General features: G+C 42.9%; 1 protein-coding gene across 11 annotated transcripts in view; it reads left to right on the top strand.

Annotated features, from left to right (window-relative positions):
- The window catches only part of STIM1 (stromal interaction molecule 1), a 203,766-nt gene that overhangs the window by 110,142 nt on the left and 72,056 nt on the right, over positions 1-21,568 (top strand). For 9 of the 11 annotated variants that reach the window (XM_070803804.1, XM_019974860.2, XM_070803806.1 and 6 more), the window contains one exon: positions 4,436-4,566. The exons of the other annotated variants lie outside the window; for them this stretch is intronic. In XM_070803804.1, coding sequence (XP_070659905.1) covers positions 4,436-4,566 — 131 coding nt within the window. The remainder of the gene's footprint in view (positions 1-4,435; positions 4,567-21,568) is intronic. 11 annotated transcript variants of the gene reach the window in all.

The following is a 21,568-nucleotide window of genomic DNA, read 5'->3' as shown; positions in this document are numbered from 1 at the left end:
CTAAAATCACTGTGGATGGTGACTGTAGCCATGGAATTAAAAGACGCTTGCTCCTTGGGAGAAAAGCTCTGACCAACCTAGACAGCATATTAAAAAGCAGAGACATTACTTTGCTGACAAAGGTCCATACAGTCAAAGCTCTCGTTTTTCCAGTAGTCATGTATGGATGTGAGAGATGGACCGTAAAGAAAGCTGAGTGCCGAAGAATTGATGCTTTTGAGGTTCAGGATGGGGAACACATGTATACCTGTGGCGGATTCATTTTGATATTTGGCAAAACTAATACAATTTGTAAAGTTTAAAAATAAAATAAAATTAAAAAAAAAAAAGAATTGATTCTTTTGAACTGTGGTGTTGGAGAAGACCCTTGAGAGTCCCTTGGACTGCAAGGCAATCAAACCAGTCAATCCTGAAGGAAATCAGTCCTGAATATTCATCGGCAGGACTGATGCTGAAACAGAAGCTCCAATACTTTGGCTACCTGATGCAAAGAGCCGACTCCTTAGAAAAGACCCTGATGCTGGGAAAGATTGATGGCAGGAGGAGAAGGGAATGACAAAGGATGAGATGGTTGGATGGCATCACCAACTCAATGGACATGAATTTGAGCAAACTCTGGGAGATGGTGTAGGACAGGGAAGCCTGGCATGCTGCAGTCCATGGGGTCGCAAAGAGTTGACACGACTGAGCGCTGAACAACAACAATACTGTGTGATAAATGTTACCAGTGATAGACATGTAAATACTGGGGGAAGACAGGCTATTGTCAGACACTCACTTGCCAGCTCACCTAGAAACATTCTTTTGAGCAATTTGATTGGACTGTACTTCCTTTATTTGACTCTTTATGGTCCATAGAGGGAAAGTGGCTGAAGTTAGTGAAAGATGGGAACTGTTTACTTGCTGCTCTGGCAGGAAAGAAAGAGATAACAAATATATTTAGTGTCAATTTCATGCAAGCCCTATGCTAAGTGCTTTAACAATTGTCAGTCAGTCAGTTCAGTCGCTCAGTCGTGTCTGACTCTTTGTGACCCCATGAATTGCAGCACGCCAGGCCTCCCTGTCCATCACCAACTCCCGGAGTTCACTCAAACTCACATTCATCGAATTGATGATGCCATCCAGCCATCTCATCCTCTGTCGTCCCCTTTTCCTCCTGCCCCCAATCCCTCCCAGCATCAGAGTCTTTTCCAATGAGTCAACTCTTCGCATGAGGTGGCCAAAGTACTGGAGTTTCAGCTTTAGCATCATTCCTTCCAAAGAACACCCAGGGCTGATCTCCTTTAGAATGGACTGGTTGGATCTCCTTGCAGTCCATGAAAAATCTCAAGAGTCTTCTCGCAACACCTAATTCTAACAAAACCATATGCAGCAGAATTAATTATCCTTATTTTGTAAGTGAGATGTTGGAGGCTGGGAAAAGTTAAACAACTTGTCCAATATCATATGGTTGTAACTGATGAAGCCAGAATTTTGACATATGTATTCTGACTCCAAGGGCAGGGCTCTTGTACTGTAGTAATAATGTGTTGCTAAAAGTGTGGATTTTTTAAGGTAATTTCCAGATGGATCTGTGAAACCTTGCCAGGTTGGAATGTATTAAGAAAGATAGTAAAGATCTCAGGAAGGAGAGACCTCATAGGCAATGCTCCATTGAAGGGATTTTTTGTGAATTTTGTCTGATGATTTTTCTGGACAGGATTCCATGGCAATATAGGGCATCAAGACTTTGTATTCCCTTATCCTCAATTCCTTTAATCTTTCTCTGTGCCAAATGACGCCAGAAGCAAAAGTCACCTGTCTGTCTGATCAGGTTACAAACTAGAGGCTGATGTTTGAAGCCCAAACATGTTGGACCTGTTGTAGGCCAATCAGGCCCAGCCTGGAGACCCCAGTCCCTAGAGCTTGGTAAACTATTTCCATTATTTTTAAAAGCCTAATAGAAGTGCTTTACTTCAGATAATCCTGTGTGTGGATACAGGCTAGTGAAAAGATTAGATTTCTTTGTTTTGGGTCAAAAATCTGTTGATCCAGTGTGCTTCAGTTGTACTACCTAGGGAGCTCTAGAAATGGTGTCAGCAAAGTATGGTCCAAGGGCCAAATCCAGCCCACTGTCTGTTTTTGTAAATAAAGTTTTATTGAAGCACAGTTGAGTTCTCTTACTCATGTTTTGTCTTTGGCTGCTTTTGTGACAGAGTTAGATAGCTGCAACAGAGACTGTATAGCCCATAAATCCTGAATTGTTTACTGTCTGGCCTTTTACCAAAGAAGCTGTTGACTCTTAGCATAACCTCAGTTCTTTCTATTATGGCACTTAGCACTTGGTATTTTAATTGCCTATTTCCCCCACTTTTTTTTCAAATCTAATATATTACTTTTTGAAGCATTTCATACCCACAGTATAGTGGAAAAGACAGGCATGAGCATGTATAATTTAAATATGAGTCAATAAATGTTATAATAAAAGCATGTACAGCAACACTGTGAGGCTCACTCAAGCTGGTCCTGGCAGAGTCCCTTGCTTTTATAACTGAGCTCCTTGAGAGCAAAGATGAGGTCTGCTTCATCTTTTCATCCCCTGGGCTGATTATAGACCCTGACATATAAACAGAACTCAATAAATGTTGTTTGAATGGGCATATCATATGCTGATCAAAAAAGCTATTATAGGCAATTATATATGCCTTTGAGTAGTATAAATACAGGAATAAGGGAAGAAAAATGTTATGTTGGTTATCCTAATCTCAGTGCTGTTTGCTTCATCTCCAAACTAGTCATTACTTACTGCAGTTTGTTTGGGATAAGTAGTGGATAGGAGTCCATGAATAAAGCAATCGTGTTAAGAGCTCTTGTTGGTGAGGAAACTAGAAACAGTGCCTTAATTTTGGGCTATTTTCTACTCTTTTCCCTCAGTATCCACCACACCTTTACCTCACCTTCCATATTCTGCTCCAGCTTGCCAGGACAGATAGAGGAACATAGAGTCTATGGAGGTACTTATTTCTTTTGTATGCATACTATTTATCTTATTTTTTCTTTTCTAAAGCCATTTTTTCAGTGTGGTTCTTACCAGCATTACCATCTGTGGCTTCCAGAAGATACAACTAACTTAAAGCTATCTGGTTACCTTGGTGTAAAGGCAGGCAGGTGAAGTGCTGGCCTAGGAGTCAGCAGACCTGGGCTCTTGTTGTGCCTCTATAGTGGCTTTTGACTTGGGATACATCTATTAACATCTGTGAGCTTCAATATTCAACACATTTTTATTGAGTTGCATCTGAGACTTAAAAAATTTGATATTTATACCCCTCCTCATTTTGAAAAGGATTTGAGTGACTAGCAAGTGATAAAGAGGTGACCTGTCTGATCTTGTCTCTGTTTCTGACCAGCAGATAAGTAAATGATTAGATGGATGAGAGCATTTCAGGTCTCTGATCAGGGCTTTCTAGAAGGCTTCTCAGCCACAGCTTCTTCACCTTGTCTTTGCTTCCTCTTCTGTGACTACTTCTATTTGGGAAATCAGGATCTTTCTTCTATCTTCATTGGGGATGATTTGAAGAGTATTTTGCCTAGAAAGTAGTTTTCAAGATCAAGGTCAAAAAAAAAGAGGAGTTTACACTCTAGGAATTGGAAGAAATGCCAAAAACTTTAGTTAAAATGTCTTTTTCAAATAGTGAACTTGAAGCCTGAAGAAGGGAAGTGATCTTAGAGTCACATAGTAGAGCTACAACTAGATTCCAGGCTCTTTCTGCTAGGCATTTTCCAGGTTCATGAGAGGATTAGGTGTCATGAAGTGGACTGGGTGGTTTTTTTGCTGTATAACTGTATGGTGGTGGGCAGAGGAGGCTTCACTCCACACCTCCCATGCAGTTGTGTCAGGCATGCTCAGGACCTTAGATGTCTAATAGACAGCTGAAGGCTGGCTCGGAGAAGGCGTCCGATGTGAAGGGTTTCCCTGAGTAGCCTGTGACTGGCATTATGTATAGAGGCAGTGACAAAGCGAACAAAGAGGAAAGCTATGTAGTACTCTGGCATTGGAACAAATGGGCTGTTTTCCTATTTCTAGAGAGATTGTATTAATTTACATTTGTTTGTTGTTTCTTTTGAATATGTATTTCTTTGATTACTAGGGAGACCTTGTCCTGTGTTCATTGACTATTTGTATTTTCTCTCATTTGTATTTTTTTTTCTTGTTGAGTTATTTATTCATGCTCTTTGTGTAGATCCCAGTGTATTCCTAGTCCTATGCTTGACTTCCCTGCCAAGAAACTATTAGGATAATAAAGCATTGTTCCTAAATGGGGAAGACAGTTAATAAGAAACACTCTTCTCGCTGTTAAGTGGAGTCAGATGTTAGAAGCTAGGGACAATGAGACAGGTGGGTAATAGAGCTGGGCGGCAGCCCCCTGTAACATTGTCTCTTGCTTTTCCTGTACAGAGTTTTGCCGGATCGACAAACCCCTGTGCCACAGTGAGGATGAGAAGCTCAGCTTTGATGCAGTCCGCAGCATCCACAAGCTGATGGATGATGATGCCAATGGTGATGTGGATGTGGAAGAAAGTGATGAGGTGAGCTCCCTCACCCTGCGTGGCTCTCTTCTCTTCCTGTGCGAACAGTCCCTGAAGCTGTCTAGACAGGCTCTTCCCTGGGGAGAGGTGTTCTTGCTACTGGCTTGTTCTCTAGCGTCGCATCCCTACCAGGGAAGGTGATTCTCAGCAGAGCAGCCTCGAGGAGCAGGCCTTACCTCTCTGTCTGTGTCTGGACCGGCCCCCGTCTGCCTGCCAGCTGGAAGCACAACGCTGACCGAGCTGTGCTGTTTGAGAGGGAGAGGGAGCCCTGAGGCTGGTCTGTACAGTTTGCCTGCATCCTTATTGTACTCCTGCTGGAGGTGGAGGGCACCCATCTGTCCTGACTCTGTGTTCAACCCTGTGCTGGCCTGTGGAGGAGAAGGCAAGGCAGTCAGATCTTGCCCTTTGGAAACTTATACTGTTTGTGAAGAAGAGACAGAGGTTCCTAGAAAGGTCGTTCTGAATTCCAGGTTGCAACTGCTAGAAGTCAGTTGAGTGGTCCAGACAGCAAGAGTGAGAGGAATCTCTGGATGGAAGAGCCCTGTTATTGTTTCACCTTTGGGCATGACTACAGCTCCAGTTCCACAGAGTACAAAGTACAGAGTACAAAGAGCCCAGAGTACAGAGCCCAGAGTACAAAGTCATCATGTGTGAGAAGATTGAAAAATTTCAGTTGTTTTCAGGCTCAACTTGAGCCAGCACTTTGGTGAAGCTGCCAAATTATGCCCAATCTCTAGTAGTGATATGGTGTATATCTTGAGGGAGGAGGTAATTCTGGTCTCTCCTTCCTGCTGGTTAGTCCGCTTTTAAATTTTGAATTCAGTTCTGGATTTCACATTGTCAGAAACATCTTGAAGCAGTGAAAGCCTGTACGGAGGGGTGACATGACTGATGAGGGGTGTGAAAACCATGAAATGGAGAGCATTCAGTACAATTCAGTGTCTATAAGTATCTATTATATATGTGCCAGGCACTGTTCTAGACGTGGCGAATGTGACAGTAAATACCTATAATTACATAGCGATACAGCTGTCCTTATATAATTTACAATCTAATGAAGAAACTTTAATCTGGAAAAGAAGAGATTCAGATAATACAATTCCTATCTTCAAATAAAATAGAAGTAGAGGAATCAGGCTTAAAAGATGATAATGGTTAGCAATGAAATTCTTACTCTATGCCAGGCACAGTGTTAAGCTCTTTGCATAGTTACTCTTTTAACTTTGTTAACAGCCTTATGAAGTTGGTATTATTGTCAAGGACTGGAATTTTGGAAAGGTTAAGCATTTCGTTCAAGGACACGCTGAGTATGAGCACAGATCTGATTTTAAAGCCTATGCTGTTAAGTACTGCTGTATTGTCTCTCTTATTCTAAGGGCGGAACCAGGAACACTGTGGGGAAAGTAAAATATAGGCATATTCTTCTGGAGTAAAGAATCACCTAACAGTTCTATCTCGTCACAGTAGAGGCTTCCTTGGTAGGTAGATCGTGAACTCCCTGTCACTGAAGATCGGCAAGTGGAACACAAACCTCCACTGATTGGTCTACTGAGGGGATCCTTGATCAGGTTGAACTAGATAATGTCTAATGAGAGGAGAAAAATAGACTTCCTAGAGGAAACGTAGAATTGGGATAGAGTGGAAAGGGATGGGGCAGCCTGAGCAGTAGGAAGGAGCGTGAGCAAAGATGTGGAGGCAGGAAGAAGCATTTTTGGTAGGTTTGGTGGGACAGAGTGACTGTGGTGGAAAACCACAGGACAAAAACCTGAAGAGGAAAGGGGGCCCAGGCAACCAGGCTGAGATACGTATACGATCTGGCAGCTGTAGGTTTTTAAGGGCAACAGCCATGATGACTGTATCTGAGCTTTTGGTCACATCTAGAAGTGTCACTGGCTTTCAAAGGACCCAAATTTTATTTGTCTGTGCTGGGAATAGTGCCATGTTCCTGGTGGTGAGAGAGGCTGAGAGGTTTCCTGACGTCTCTCCAAGGACCTGGCCACCCAACTGGGAGGTGCATGGCATCACAGTCAAGAAGGTGATGTGTTCCAAGATCCACAAATTCCTGGATATCTTTGTCATCTGCTCCTCTTTCTTTTTTCACTTTCTGCTGAATTACTTTGTCAATGAGAGGAGGAAGAAAATGTTCTTTTTAGAGGAATGTACCACAACAAAAAGCTCATCAGCACAAACTGTTCTAAAATAACACAAAAGCTGTCACCCTGCTCTTCCCTGTGCCAGTGGTGAGCTGTTCTTTTTCAGTGGAGCTTCTGCCTGCCTGGGCTTCTTCATCTGCTCTCCCTGCAGTGTCAGGCCTCTGGTGGGCAGAGGGGCCTGCCAGTCTGGGTTTCTCATGATCAGTTACAGGCTACTTTCTTTTTGAAACATATAGTCGTGGTAGCAAAGTCTATGTGTTTAAGATAGTCTCAACATATATGGAGTTCAGGATCTAACTAGACCCATTGGGTAGACAGGTCAGAGCTTGGTACATTGGATTATGGACTCCGAGACAGCAGAGATGAAACCCTGGTTGTGCTAGTGATCAAGGACCTGAGGTTTTTATGACCCATTTAACAGAACTGCTGATTACCCAAGGAGCCTAGTAGCAGTCTGCGAGGATACTGTATTCAGGCCTCATTTATTCAGCCTCATATCAGTAAGTTTTTCAGATAACTGAACTATAACCCGATTTCTAGATATTTAAAAATTTTAGCCATTCTTGAGGCCAGGTTTCCGTCTTACAGACTATTGTGAACAGTCTTAACTTTCTTTGGATCGTTCAGAGCAGGCCTACATAGCCTCTTGCACTGTTAGCCTAGTGCCCGCATTCCCGTATGCATTGTTGTGATTTCTTTTTATAGTTTCCTGTCTCTTCTTTGATTCATTCTCATTTCTAATTGTTCTATCTCTGCTATGAGCTATGAAGTTAGACTTATAGTACACTGAGATTCAGCCACCATTTTACAGAAAATATGTAGTCATTTGTGTGGAGGAAGCCAGTTTGGCTTCTCAAGTGCTGTCCTTGCTTGCTTTTGTCCTAGGCAGCCAAGGATTGAGGGCCCTTCAGATGAGCAAGATGGCATTATTGACACTGGTGTCCTCTTTGTAAAGCTGATAGGGAGTTCTTGCAGGCTGGCAGGGTGGGAATTCATGACCTGTGTTCTACTGAAACCTCTGGTGGAGACACTGCCTTTGGACAAAGGATTTGCAGCCATAGTATGGCATTTCAGCCTGTCCTGACAGTCTGAGGTGTGTAGACAAGAGCCTTCCTAAAAACACTGGCGGCGGTGGGGGTGCGGCGCGGCGGTGAGGCGGCGGCTGGAGTGTGTGGCGGTGCAGGCGCTCAGCATGGCTTGCCTGGTGCTTGGGAAAAAAAAAAAACACTGGCCCCTTGACTGGACCAGACAGTTTGAGGGCAGTTTTATTTTCTTCTGTGGCACCTACATAGAAAATAAAGGACATTTGTTGAGCCATTAAACAATTCTTATTGTCATATGGATGATAAACAAGCATATGAAAAAATACTCAATATTGTTAGCTACTAAGGGAAGTACAAATTAAAACCACAATGAGATATCATCCACACCTCTTTGAATGGCTCAAATTAAAAAGCGGTCAACACCAAGTACCCTGTGATGAGGAAGAGTCACTTGAACTCTTACAGAGGTTTTTATAAAGCTGAACAACATGATTTAATACGTGTCTCAGCATTTCTACTTCTAGGTATTTACCCCGGAGATAAATGAAAATTTATATTTGTACTAAAACCTCTACACAAATGTTTTAGCAGTTTTACTCATTATCACCAGAAATTGGACACAAATCAGATGTCCTTCAATATGTAAATGGAGAAAACAAACTTTGGGAAACTACTTAGCAATAGAAGAAGTGAGCTGCTGATGCACACAGCATGGAGGAATCTCAAAGGCATTATGCTGAGGGAAGGAAGCCATCTCAAATAGTTACATACTATTAATATATGATAACATCTAATGACTTGCTGAGAAACTATAGGAATGGAGGCCAGATCAGTGGTTACCTGGGATAAGGGATATGGGGTGGGTTTGATTATGAGGGGACAGCATGAGGGAATTTTTTTGATAATAGAACTGTCCTGTGTCTGGGTTGTGGGGCAGTTATAAGAATTTACATATGTACTAAAACTCATAAGAAGATATTCTGCCCCCCTCCACTACAGTTAATTTAATCATATGTTAATTAAGAAAAGTGTTCCTAGCGTAGCAATGACACACAATTCAAGCTCAGTGAATGCTACTTATTGCTGCTGTTCTGTTTTCTTCTATATTTCCAGGAAAGCTACCTACATCTGACACTTGTATTTTAATGTTCGTGTGTGGAATGACTGACTAATATCATTGTAGCAAGCATGCTGTTAGTCTGAGATGGGAGTCTTACACAAGGGTGTGATCACACGTTTTGGGGGATGAAGCTGAATAGGTTAGTATGAGCCTCGGAAGCTGTAATGCCACAGGACTGGAAAAGGTCAGTTTTCATTCCAATCCCAAAGAAAGACAATGCCAAAGAATGTTCAAACCACTGCACAATTATACTCATCTCACACACAGGCAAAGTAATGCTGAAAATTCTCCAACCTAGGCTTCAACAGTACGTGAACCAAGAAATTCCAGATGTTCAAGCTGGATTTAGAAAAGGCAGAGGAACCAGAGAGCAAATTGCCAGCATCTGTTGAATCATAGAAAAAGCAAGAGAATTCCAGAAACACATCTACTTCTACTTCATTGACTACGCTAAAGCCTGACTGTGTGGATCATGACAAACTGGATGGGAATACCAGACCACCTTACCTGCCTTCTGAGAAACCTGTATGCAGTTCAAGAAGCAACAGTTAGAACCAGACATGGAACAACAGACTGGTTCCAAATTGGGAAAGGAGTACATCAAGGCTGTATACTGTCACCTTGCTTATTTAACTTATATGCAGAGTACATCATACGAAATACCAGGCTGGATGAAACACAAGCTGAAATCAAGATTGCCAGGAGAAATATCAATACCCTCAGATATGCTGATGACACCACCCTTATGGCAGAAAGTGAAGAGGAACTAAAGAGTCTCTTGATGAAAGTGAAAGAGGAGAGTGAAAAAGCTGGTTTAAAACTCAGCATTCAAAAAAAAAACAAAAACTCAGCGTTCAAAAAAGTAAGATCATGGCATCCGGTCCCATCACTTCATGGCAAATAGATGGGGAAACAATGGAAACAGTGAGAGACTTTATTTTCTTGGGCTCCAAAATCACTGCAGATGGTGACTGTAGCCATGAAATTAAAAGACTATTGCTCCTTAGAAGAAAAACTATGACCAATCTAGACAGCATATTAAAAAGCAGAGACATTGGTTTGTTGACAGAGGTCCATATAGTCAAAGCTATGGTTTGTTCCAGTAGTCATGTATGGATGTGCAAGTTGGACCATAAAGAAAGCTGAGTGCTGAAGAATTGATGCTTTTGAACTGTGGTGTTGAAGAAGACTCAAGAGTCCCTTGGACTGCAGAGAGATCAATCCAGTCAATCCTAAAGGAAATCAGTCCTGAATATTCATTGGGAGGGCTGATGATGAAACTGAAGCTCCAATACTTTGGCCACCTGATTCGAAGAACTGACTCACTGGAAAAGACGCTGATGCAGGGAAAGATTGAAGGTGGGAGAAGGGGATGACAGAGGATGAAATGGTTGGATGGCATTGCCGACTTGATGGACATGAGTTTGAGCAAGCTCTGGGAGTTGGTGAAGGACAGGGAAGCTTGGCGTGCTGCAGTCCATGGGGTCTCAAAGAGTTCGACATGACTGAGTGACTGAACTGAACTGGGAAGTTGCAAAATATACTTAAGCTTCCGTTAGTGCCTGTTGTGTCTGCTATAGAATATAGCATAGGGTTAAGAGCTTGTGCTGCAGAGTCACAGACTTAGGTTTAAATCTGGCACTCCCTTTACCAGCTGTGGAAACTTTGAGAAGTTATTTAATCTTTTTGAGCATCAGTTTCCTCATTAGAAGTGGAGCGATAATATTAGGCACTTCATGAAGTTATTGTGAAGATTAAATGAAATAATGCACATAAGGACTTCCCTGGTGATCCAGTGGCTAGACTGCACGCTCCCAATGCAGGGGGCCCAGGTTTGATTGCTGGTCAGGGAACTAGGTCCCACATGCTGCACCCAAAGAGCCCTCATGCTGCAAGAAAGATCAAAGATCCTGTGTGCCGCAACTAAGACCTGGCACAGCCAAATAAATAAAGATTAAAAAAGAAATAGTGCATGTAAAACACTTAGTGCAATGCCTGGCTTATAGAAGAGTCTCCATGAGTTTTTGTTGTTATCTTCAGAAAGAGCATGCATTTTGATATAGATAGGCCTGTGTTCAAAATTTGGTTTTGAACTTCTTACTAGCTTCTTACTGGCTATGTGACAATAGGCAAATCACTTCTCTTTGAGCCTCAGTTATTCAGCTATTAGTATTTGAGGAGGGCGACTCTCTGCATGGTGGTTGTAAGAAGTTAATGTATGCAAAGCACCAAGCACAAAGGCTGGCATATGATAGGTTCCAAATTCATGTTTTATCCCTCCCTCAGCATGATGATACAGATAGTGAGGGCTAGCCTCTATCACAAGAATACCAAATCAGTTCCCTCATCATCCCAGGGCACCAGTGCATTCAACTCTGGGAGCCACCCCCAGCAGCTTGGCCTACATGCCAAGAGCCAGGCCGCTGCAGGAGATAGTTATCCAAGTGGCTGATGTTAAGGGAAATGGGGAATGATAGAGCAGGGACACATGTTTCTAGGGGCACAGTTTCTCTATCAGCTCACTCAGCCTCCTGCCTATGCCTTTATTTTTTGAAAAGGTCTAGGTGAGAACTCAGAGAAGGCAATGGCACCCCACTCCAGTACTCTTGCCTGGAAAATCCCATGGACGGAGGAGCCTGGTAGGCTGCAGTCCATGGGGTCGCTAAGAGTCAGACATGACTGAGCGACTTCACTTTCACTTTTCACTTTCATGCATTGGAGAAGGAAATGGCAACCCACTCCAGTATTCTTGCCTGGAGAATCCCAGGGACGGGGGAGCCTGGTGGGCTGCTGTCTATGGGGTCTCACAGAGTCGGACACGACTGAAGCGACTTAGCAGCATCAAAAGCAGCAGGTGAGAACTTATAATTTCCTCCTACCTATCTGGAAGGGTAGAGGATTTTGAACAAGGCTGTGTTGTGGTAGGGTCATCAGATCTCCTTGACTTCAGCAGGATGAAAGTTGACTTGCTTCTTACCTGTTTTAAATTATTCCATCAAGAGGCATGCTAGGTCCTTGGAGGCTGTGAGACTTGGGGAAGAATGGACTCTGGCCCCAGGTGGAACCAGGCCTGGGCAAACTAAACCCTAAGAGGGGCAGCTGGCAGTTCCACTTGCAGATAGCCAGAGGATCAGTAGGAATGAACTGGAGGGGCAGTGGTCCATAGGGCCCTGTGTGCTTCTCACACAGAGCCAGTGCTGTGGCCAGCATGAGCTAATTTGGATGAAGATAAATAGCTGCATTATGCTCATAAGTTATCATCATGACTAATAATAATTGTTATTCCCTCCTCAGGCTTGGGACCTCAGTTCTTTGTATCTGGGTAGCTGTGGACTCTTCTCAGTATTCCCTCGCTTCTAGTTTCTCCTCCACCAGCATATGTCCATGCTGTGAGTGATCTTCCAAAGTTTCATTTGAGTTTCCTTTTATTTTTCCATCCAACTTCCTGTGCCTGGCACTCCATCCCTTCAAATCTGGCCTTAGCCTTTTTTTTTTTTTTCCCTTTGGCTGTACTGCCAACTTGCAGGATCTTAGTTCCCTCACCAGTGATTGAAGCCAGGCCATGGCAATGAAAGCACCAAGTCCTAACCACTGGACCGCCAGGGAATTTCCCAGCATTAGACACATCTCCTACCACTCTGATCTGACACTTGTCTTTTCATAGTCATTCCGTGTTTATTCCAGGTGCCTTCCTTTGCTCAGATAGTTCTCCTTTCTGGGAATTAAGTTCTCACATCCCTTCCTGGTTCTGTCTGTATCAGTCTTAGATTGTCCTCTGGAATACCCCTGGCTCACTTTTTGTTAACCTTCCCTGACTTTCTCACCCCTCTGATCTCTGTCATCTCAGTATTAACTCCTGCAGTGCAGTCTCCATCGCTCATTTAGCACTTTATTAGAATGACTTGCTTTGTACCCTAATAATTTTGATTGTATTATTGCCAAAAAGTTTGCCTTTTTGTACTACTACTGGAATTTCTAGAGCACAGCTCTGAACCGTAGTCTACCTTGTGAAGGGATAATGGTGGAAAAGGAGCACTCATAGAATGTACCAAGTCCTCTGCCAGCTGAGTACATATACAGTTTCATTTACTTCTCAACCACTCTAAGAGCTAGGTTTTATTAACTCTGTATAGAGATGATGAAATGATAAGAGAGTGGCCTACCTTCACTTACTAAACTAAGTTCTGACCTGCCTATCAGTGCTCCTGCAGTCTGACTTTAGCTCACCTGACTAGTCCTTGTTACCCTGCTCTCTCTTACTCTATGCTGCAGCCATCTCAAACATGCTCCTAGTATCGCTATGCCTTTGCTCCGGATAAATCCTCATCTGGGCATCACTCTGTCTCCCAATTTTGCCTGTGAGAATTCTACTTGTCCACCAAGGCCTAGATCAGGATTTTTCAGCTGCAAGCATTATTGACATTTTGGGCCAGATTGTAGGATATTTAGCACCATCCCTACACACTGGCCACTACTAGCAGCCACCATGTTCCCAACCCCACCAAACTGTGATAACTCCAAACTTTTTATCACCAGTTGTCAATTGGCTTCTCAGGTGGTGCAGTGGTAAAGAATCTGCCTGCCAGTGTAGGAGACGAGGGTTCAATCTCTGGGTTGGAAAGATCCCCTGGAGGAGGAAATGGCAACCTGCTCCAGTATTCTTGCCTGGAAATTTTCCATGGGCAGAGAAGCCTGGTGGGCTGCAGTCTATGCAGATGCCACTGAGCAACTGGGCACCTGTCAGTTGTCCTGGGGATAGAATTTCTCCCAGTAGAGAACTACTGGCCCTAGATTTAATGTTTCCTCCAAGAAATCCTATTTGTTCCCCTACATTGGGAAGTAATCCTTCCTCTCCCATGCTCCAGAGTACTGGGCGTGAAGCCCTCATCTGGCATATTGCTCTGCTCCATATTGAAATTAGTTGGATTCATCTGTCTGTCCTTCCAGATTGTGAGTGCCTCCAATAACAGGAACCAGGTCTCATCCATCACTGCTTCTCCCACAGTGCTTGTCGCAGGGTCTTACACACAAAAGTGATGAGTTATGTGTTTTTTAATTTGAAAGCAAAGATCCTATCTTATTGCTGTGTGCTCCTTAAATTGTTTCTCTGGGGCAGAGTGAGAGTATAGAGTTAGCTGGTCAATGATATGGGGGACAGGGTGCTTCTGACTTGTGAGTTCCTGGCCAGGATAGCAGCTAAGTCAATGGTGGGCTGTGTCTAGGAGTTGCTAGGGTCTGGACTCCAGGCATGTTTGTGACCCCTTCTTTGCCCTTCAGCTCTGTTCTGTGAATCACATACAGAATCTGAATGGAGGTAAAATCACTATAGTCAAAGCATTAGGAAAGACTTAGAGAAAGACATACAAGAGGCGTATTGTTTAAGAAAGGAAGATACTGAGACTGCTAAAAGGCTGTGTGACTGAGCAAAGAAATGCACAGGCATTGGAGGAAGAAAAATTAGGGTTTTAGGTGTACTTTCACCAATTAATAGTTGGTGACCTTGGAAAGTTCTCTGTAAGCTTACATTTCCTAGCTGTCAAATGGGGATAGTAATCCTTACCTTGTAAGATTATGGCAAAGATGAAATGAACTTGTGTATAAAGAGTCCCCAGCCTGTGGTTTAGTTGCAGCAGTTGTATTACTACTTGTTTTGCTATTCCTACACACCTGTGATGGTGCTGGGTGCTTTGCTCACATCATCTTTACAAGAAACCTCTACTGTGGGGTAGATAGTAATTTTTCCATATAACCGGTAAGGAAACTGAGACTGAAGTAGCTCATAGTAATCCATTTTTTGGAGTTATTGCAACTCAGATCTGCCTCAGGCTGATGAGAGTATTTCAGACTTGTGGTTGTACACCTCTGTGATTTTACTAAAAACCCTTCAGTTGTATACTAAGTTGGTAGTGAATTATAACTCAGTGAAGATGTTAAAAAAGTAAAAGTGTCACTATTTTGGTTGGAGTAGTGGTCACCTCCTACTTGCCTTTCTGTAGCCCAACCCATAAGAATCCCTAGGGCTCTATTAAAAAACACATTGAAAACTCTGTTGACTTCTATCTTTATTTCTCCCTCTCCTTACTTTGACAGATATGCAGAGGTGCTTCCAAGTCCAAATTACCATGGTTTCTGGAAGCAGAGATCCCTGGTTAGCTAGCCGACAGTTAAGTTGCCTCTGTTTCTAGGCAGGTGTAGATGGCTTTGAGGACACCAGACTGAAGAGCCTTTGGGAGAATTCCTTTCCCTCTTCCTCTTGCCCTCTGTCCCTTCATTTCTCTTTTTTGGTAGTTGTTCTAGGGAAGCTAAAGGAGAACCCTAGTAATAATTCCCTCTCACCCACAGACCAGGGACCCGAATCAAATTCTAGCCCCTTATCATATGGAACTCCATAAGGGGAGATGTCAAAGGCAGCTGGCTATTATCCCCAGTTTTATTTTTCCTGGGTCTGCCTCGTGCTCAGGGCCTTCCTCTAATTTCTACTGCTGCTACCATGCTGCCTGTCAGAAGCAGAGTTCTCCCCTGGACCCAGTCCTGAACATGGATTTTCCTTGCTTCCTCTTGGAACAATTTTGACAGCCGGAAGGTTTTTTTTTTTTTTTTTTTTAAGTTTACTACATGTAAAGTAGGGCAGAAGAAAATAATTACACACAATTATTCAAATAACCTCAGCATAAGTTTTGATGTATACCTTTCTGTTGCTACAATTCTTCTTCTTTGATCTAAAGGACTTGTATGGAGGCACCCCATGGGTTTTTTGCCTTCTAGCTCCCTGCCTATCTCCTGGTGCAGTCGCCATCTTATCTCCTGCCTTGTGGAACATGCTGACCCCTGCCCTTAATTTGGACAGAGCACAAACTGAAGTCTGCTTGGGCCCTTTCGACAGAACAGGGATGATGAATAAGTGAATGGTATCGTTCGTCAGGTGAAACCTGCTCTTTCGGCTAGGGAAAGGACCTATCCTCATTTTCCTTGTAAATACCTACTTAATGGACGGCTGTAGCATTCACTTACCAGGGCTGGCTCACAGTCAGCTTCCGGGCTGCAACCCCATTGAGTCCAAACTCTGTGGCCTTGCTCTAACTTTTATGAGGGCTTCATGGTGTTTTTGTGGGTTTCTTAAAATATTTGGAAATTGACTTTTAAAAAGCCTAAACATGAACTTTGGAGTCTGACCTGAGTTCAAATGCAAGCTTGCCAGTGTACTAGCTGTATGACCAAGTAATTTGGAGGCTCACTTGCCTCATCTGTAGAATAGAATAGAGATGGAAATAAGATACCCTTTGCCATTCTTAAGCCCTTAGGCTAATGAGAGAGGCAGTTATGTAAACTGGCAATGACAACATCACATCTTCAGGGCTGTAATGGTGGCGTGCACAGGAGACTGTGGGAATTTCAAGAGGAATAGGGGTGAGGTAATCTAACATGTGCTGGTGTAGCAGAAGACACATTGTCAGCCAGCACTCAGGGAAGGGTAGCTGTTGCTAGACAAGCTGAGCTACACATCCGAGGGAGTAGGCATCGTTTGCAATCTGTCCCAGCTCCTTAGCCAGATACAGGGTGAAGCAGCAGCTCCCCCAGATGGCTTCGCTCATGTTTCCAGGAAAACCCAGACGGTGGTTTGCTTTGATAGATAGGGAAATTCTTTCTCACCAAGCAGACTGTTGTTTTCCTTCCTTCCGTCTTTGTTGGTGAGTCTGCTTTGTCTGTTCTGGATGGCAGTCCTATTAATGGCAGGGGTTAGTTGTAAGGCTTCTCTGTGTGTGTCTATATATGTGTATATGTCTGTCTGTGCCATTGTGTGTGTGTATACATCATTTTCTGCCTTTCTGTATTTGTATGTGTCTTTTTGTATTTAGGTGTTATCAGTGTGCATATGAAGGCTTCCCTGGTGGTGTGCATAAGAAGTGGAGGAGGGAGGGAACACTGAGCCAAGGAAGGAGCTGAGAGAAGACACATAAACCAGGTCAAAGATGAAGCAAAAGATTAGGAGAGAAAGGTGAGGGTGTAGTACAGTGTGCAGGACCTGGTAAACACAGAGCCAGAAGTATAATCAGGGACCCAAAGATGCTGTTAGTCCAGGCAGGATCTGGGCCCTATAATGTGGTAGTAGAATGCAAGGGTAGTCTACGGCCCAAAATGGTCAAGCCAGAAGAGAGAAAAGTTCTGTTTCAGGTATTAAGTAAGCTTCTGGATCTTCCTGTCTACGGAGGAATTGGCCACTGGCTTCCAAGGTCCTGCTTGTGTTCATACCTGATTGGTGTTTGTGTTGATGCCAGCCTCTCTGTGCATGTCTGTATCGACGTGTGCATCACATTCAGTGTACCTAATTGCATTAGAAACAACTGGTTGCCAGTGCAGTGTCTCATTGACTTGAGGACCCAGGATCGCCACCACCCCCTTTATTTGTTCTTGTGTTCCCCACCCTTTTTTTCTGTCTTCCTTCTCTAGACATATTTACTGTCTGCTCTGTGCTGGATGCTGAGTATGCAAAGACTAATGAGGAAGACGAATTTTCTACCTGCAGAGAGCTCACATATTAGTGAGGCAGAAAGACTGTGTGTTCAATCCTAGTAGGTATTGTGGTGAGAGATGGAGCACTGCATGATCTGTAAACACAGAATAGGGAATTTAACCCATTCTAGGATGCCAGGAAAGATGACTCAGAAGAGATGATGCCTGAGATGAATAGGAGTTAACCTGGGGATGAGAAGGGTATATAGCAAGTGAAGGAATGAGTATGATGTCCTTAGGGATCTGTGACTCAGTGGTTCTTTTACTGTGAGCATAGAAAGTAATGGTGGAGCAGGGAGGGAGAGGCTGAAAATGTGGTTGGAGATGCAGGCATGAGCCAGCCAGATTCTAGCCATACTGAGAAAGTTGGATTTCATCCCAAAGATGATGAGCTTGAAGGATTTTAAACAGAGATGGCTCTAATTCTGACTGAAGGTTTGTCAGGAGCAGGCCTTGCTGAGCAGGTAAAACTGGAACTTGGTCTTTTAAAGGAGAGCAGGGTTTACCAATGAAGAAAGGAGGAGGAGCATTCCAGGAAAGAAGAACTTTGTGAGTAAAGGCAGGAGGCAAAAAAAAAAAGGGACACTTCCTTCAAGAAGGAAGGTGTCTAGCGAAGAGTCTCTTCATCTACAAGATAGTGATACTAGTAATATCAATACATCCCTTTGATTGCTGGCATAAGGCTCAAATAAGATAATGGATGTAAAGAAGCATCTGTAAACTGTAATGCAGTGTGAACATTTCAGTAGTGGTAGTTATTGCCCAGCTTTGTCCTCTTCTCCCTCAGTGCCCAGCAGCATCAGGCCCTTGCAGGTGTAGGTCAGGTAGGCATGCGCCTCAGCAACATGGCATGACTGGTGAGAACTAGGCCCTTTGTCACTTAGCAGTCCCGCATCTTGAGGAGGAAAGGCTGAGATTAGAAGTTGCTGGAACTCAGAGGCTGAGTGCTGGTTCACCCAGATTACATCATTTCTCACAGTATGAGCCAAGCGACCGAGCTTCAGAATAGTCAAACATTCATGAAGCACCTTCTACATGTAGGAAGTGTGAGGGACTGCGCCTTCCATGATCTCATTGTCTCCCCATTGTAACTGTGAGGTCATCTACATTTTTCAGGCTTAAAGTGATGTGGTGAGTAAGTGGTTCCGATGGGATTCGAGTCTGTATCTGTGAGATTTTTTTCCCATGTGTCCCTTCACAAGCCTTCTGATACCTCTGGGTGGTGAGCAAGCTCCCTGGTTAGTTCAGTGGAAAACTGTGAGGTCTCAGGCAGTGTGGGGTTAAGAGGATTGGAGAGGTGTTTCTCTGGGATTGAACCATAGCCCTTTCCTCCACATAGGACAGTAGTTCTTGCCTTCAAGGACTGACTTTCCGCCATATATCTGACTCATCCAGGTGCTTTTCAGCAGGATTAATCCCTGTGTCCTCAGATCCCAGCATAGGACATGACACGTGGTCACTGCTCAGTAAATGCTGGTTGGGCAAATGAATAAACAAATGCCTCTTAATAGAGGCTTCCTGTGTTTACTCCTCCCTTCTGCCTTCTCTTGTGGTACCATAATGCTCTAATATGAGATTTTGTTCTTAAGGATTTCTTTTTTTAATATTGCTCATTGACACATAAGCTTACATTCTAAAAAATGTAAGCTTAATTCTAATTCTGGCTCTTAGAATTAAGAGCCAGAGCGTTCTTAAAAAGGGGACATGAGTTTGCCTTACGCTTTTAAATTCTCTGTTCCCAAGCCTTTTCCTCTACCTACTCACTGCCCAATGGTGATTGGCCATTATAAGGAACACATGGTGAGCCCTAAACTCTTAGCAAGTTGGTATAAATTGGTGTTCTATTTTGGAAATGGGGTCCAGGAGGTTTTCCTGCTGTTGAGTGCTTGGCTGGGTTTGTATTTCCCAGGGTCTTGGAAAGCCACGCATAGGGGTGGTAGTGCTGTGGGGAGAAAACTGAAAAGGAAATAAAAATTGACTCTTGTTCATGGGGATTGTTAAGGGAGAGAAATTTCCTTAGTACTTGAAGCCATAATGGAGGGAGAACTAGGTGCATTTAGTCCAGAGGCATCTCTATGACCCCCTTCCTGGTTTTTATAACATTTGCAAACTAAGACTAGCTTTTACATTTTTTTGAATAGTTGGGGAAAAACACCCATGGAAGAATTTTATGACATGTGACTGCTGCTGCTGCTAAGTCGCTTCAGTCATGTCTGACTCTCTGCAACCCCATAGATGGCAGCCCACCAGGCTCCCCTGTCCCTGGGATTCTCCAGGCAAGAACACTGGAGTGGGTTGCCATTTCCTTCTCCAATGCATGAAAGTGAAAAGTGAAAGTGAAGTCGCTCAGTTGTGTCCAACTCCTAGTGACCCCATGGACTGCAGCCCACCAGGCTCCTCCGTCCATGGGATTTTCCAGGCAAGAGTACTGGAGTGGGGTGCCATTGCCTTCTCCGATGACATGTGAAATCTATATGAAATTCAGATTTCGGTGTCCATAAGTAAAGATTCATTGGCATAGAACCACTCTTACTCATTTACATCTTGTCCCTGGCTACTTTCACAGAAGAGAAGAGTTGAGTAGTTGTAACTGAGACTGTATGACTCACCAAGTCTAAAATATTTATTGTCTGATCCTTTACAAAAAAGTTTGCCTGGCCCCTGGTTGAACCTACCATTTTAAAAAATCAGCTTTATTGGGATATAATTCACATACTGTACTCATTTAAAATATACAATTTAATGGTTATTTATGGACTTTCCTGGTGGCTCAGATGGTAAAGCATTTGCCTACAATGTGGGAGACCCAGGTTTGATCCCTGGGTTGGGAAGATCCTCTGGAGAAGGAAATGGCAACCCACTCAGTACTCTTGCCTGGAAAATCCCATGGACAGAGGAGTGTTGTAGGCTACAGTCCATGGGATTGCAAAGAGTTGGAATATATTCACAGATATATGCAACTATCACCAGAGTCCATTTTTGAACATTTTTGTCACCTCAAAGAGAAAACTAGTACACGTTGGCTATTGTCCTCCTGCCTCCCAGTCCCCTAATCTTAATGTATTTTCTGTCTCTGAAGATTTGCTTATTCTAGACATTTCATATTTGAGTCATGTAATATGTGGTGCTTTGTGACTGGCTTATTTCACTTAATATAGTGTTTTCCAGGTTCATCCATGTTGTAGCATATATCAGAACTTCATTCCTTTTTATGGCTAAATAATATTCTATTGTATGGACATGCTACATTTTGCTATTCACTCATCAGTTGATGGACACTTGAGTAGTTTCTACCTTTTGGCTATTATGAATAGTTCTGCCATGGTATAGTTTTTTGTGGACAGATTTTTACTTTTATTTTATTTTTTTATTTAAAATTTTAAAAAAGTTTTGTATTATTGTTATTTTGGCCATGCCTTACAACTTCTGGGATCTTAGTTCCCCACACAGGGATAGAACCCAGGCCGTGACAGTGAAAGCACATAGTCCTTACCACTGGACTAGCAGGGGATTCCCAGTGGACAGATGTTTTTATTTCTCTTGAATGTATACTTAGGAGTGGAATTGCTGGGTCTAGGTCATATAGTAATTCTATGTTTACCCTTTGAGGAACTACCAGACTTTTTCCACAGTGTCACTGAATGTTGTTACATTCATGTCAGCAGTGCATGAGGGTTCTAATTTCTCCATATCCTCACTAACACTTGTTTTTATCTGATTTTTAAAATTATAACTATCATACTGGATGTGAAATAATATCTCATTATGGTTTTGATTTGCGTTCCTTTGGTGATTAATTTTTCCAAACATTTTTTCATATGCTTATTGATATTTGTATATCTTCTTTTGAGAAATTAAAAAAAATTTATTTCATATTGGGCATAGTTGATTAAAAATTTTGTGTTAGTTTCAGGTATACAGCAAACTGAGTTAAACATATACATATGTCTATTGTTTTTCAAATTCTTTTCTTATTTAGGTTATTACATAATATTGAGCAGAGTTTCTTATGCTATACTATAGGTCCTTGTTGGTTATCTATTTTAAATACAGCAGTGTCTGCATGCCAGTCCCAAACTCCCAATCTATCCCCCACCAAGCCTTCTCACCTGGTAACTGTAAGTTCATTCTCTAAGTCTGTGAGTCTGTTTCTGTTTTGTTAATAACTTCATTTG

The sequence above is a fragment of the Bos indicus genome, chromosome 15 (genome assembly GCF_029378745.1).
Source record: "Bos indicus isolate NIAB-ARS_2022 breed Sahiwal x Tharparkar chromosome 15, NIAB-ARS_B.indTharparkar_mat_pri_1.0, whole genome shotgun sequence".
Lineage (NCBI taxonomy): Eukaryota > Metazoa > Chordata > Mammalia > Artiodactyla > Bovidae > Bos > Bos indicus.
Note: the sequence above shows the minus strand (reverse complement) of the source record. Positions and strands in the feature narration are given on the sequence as shown.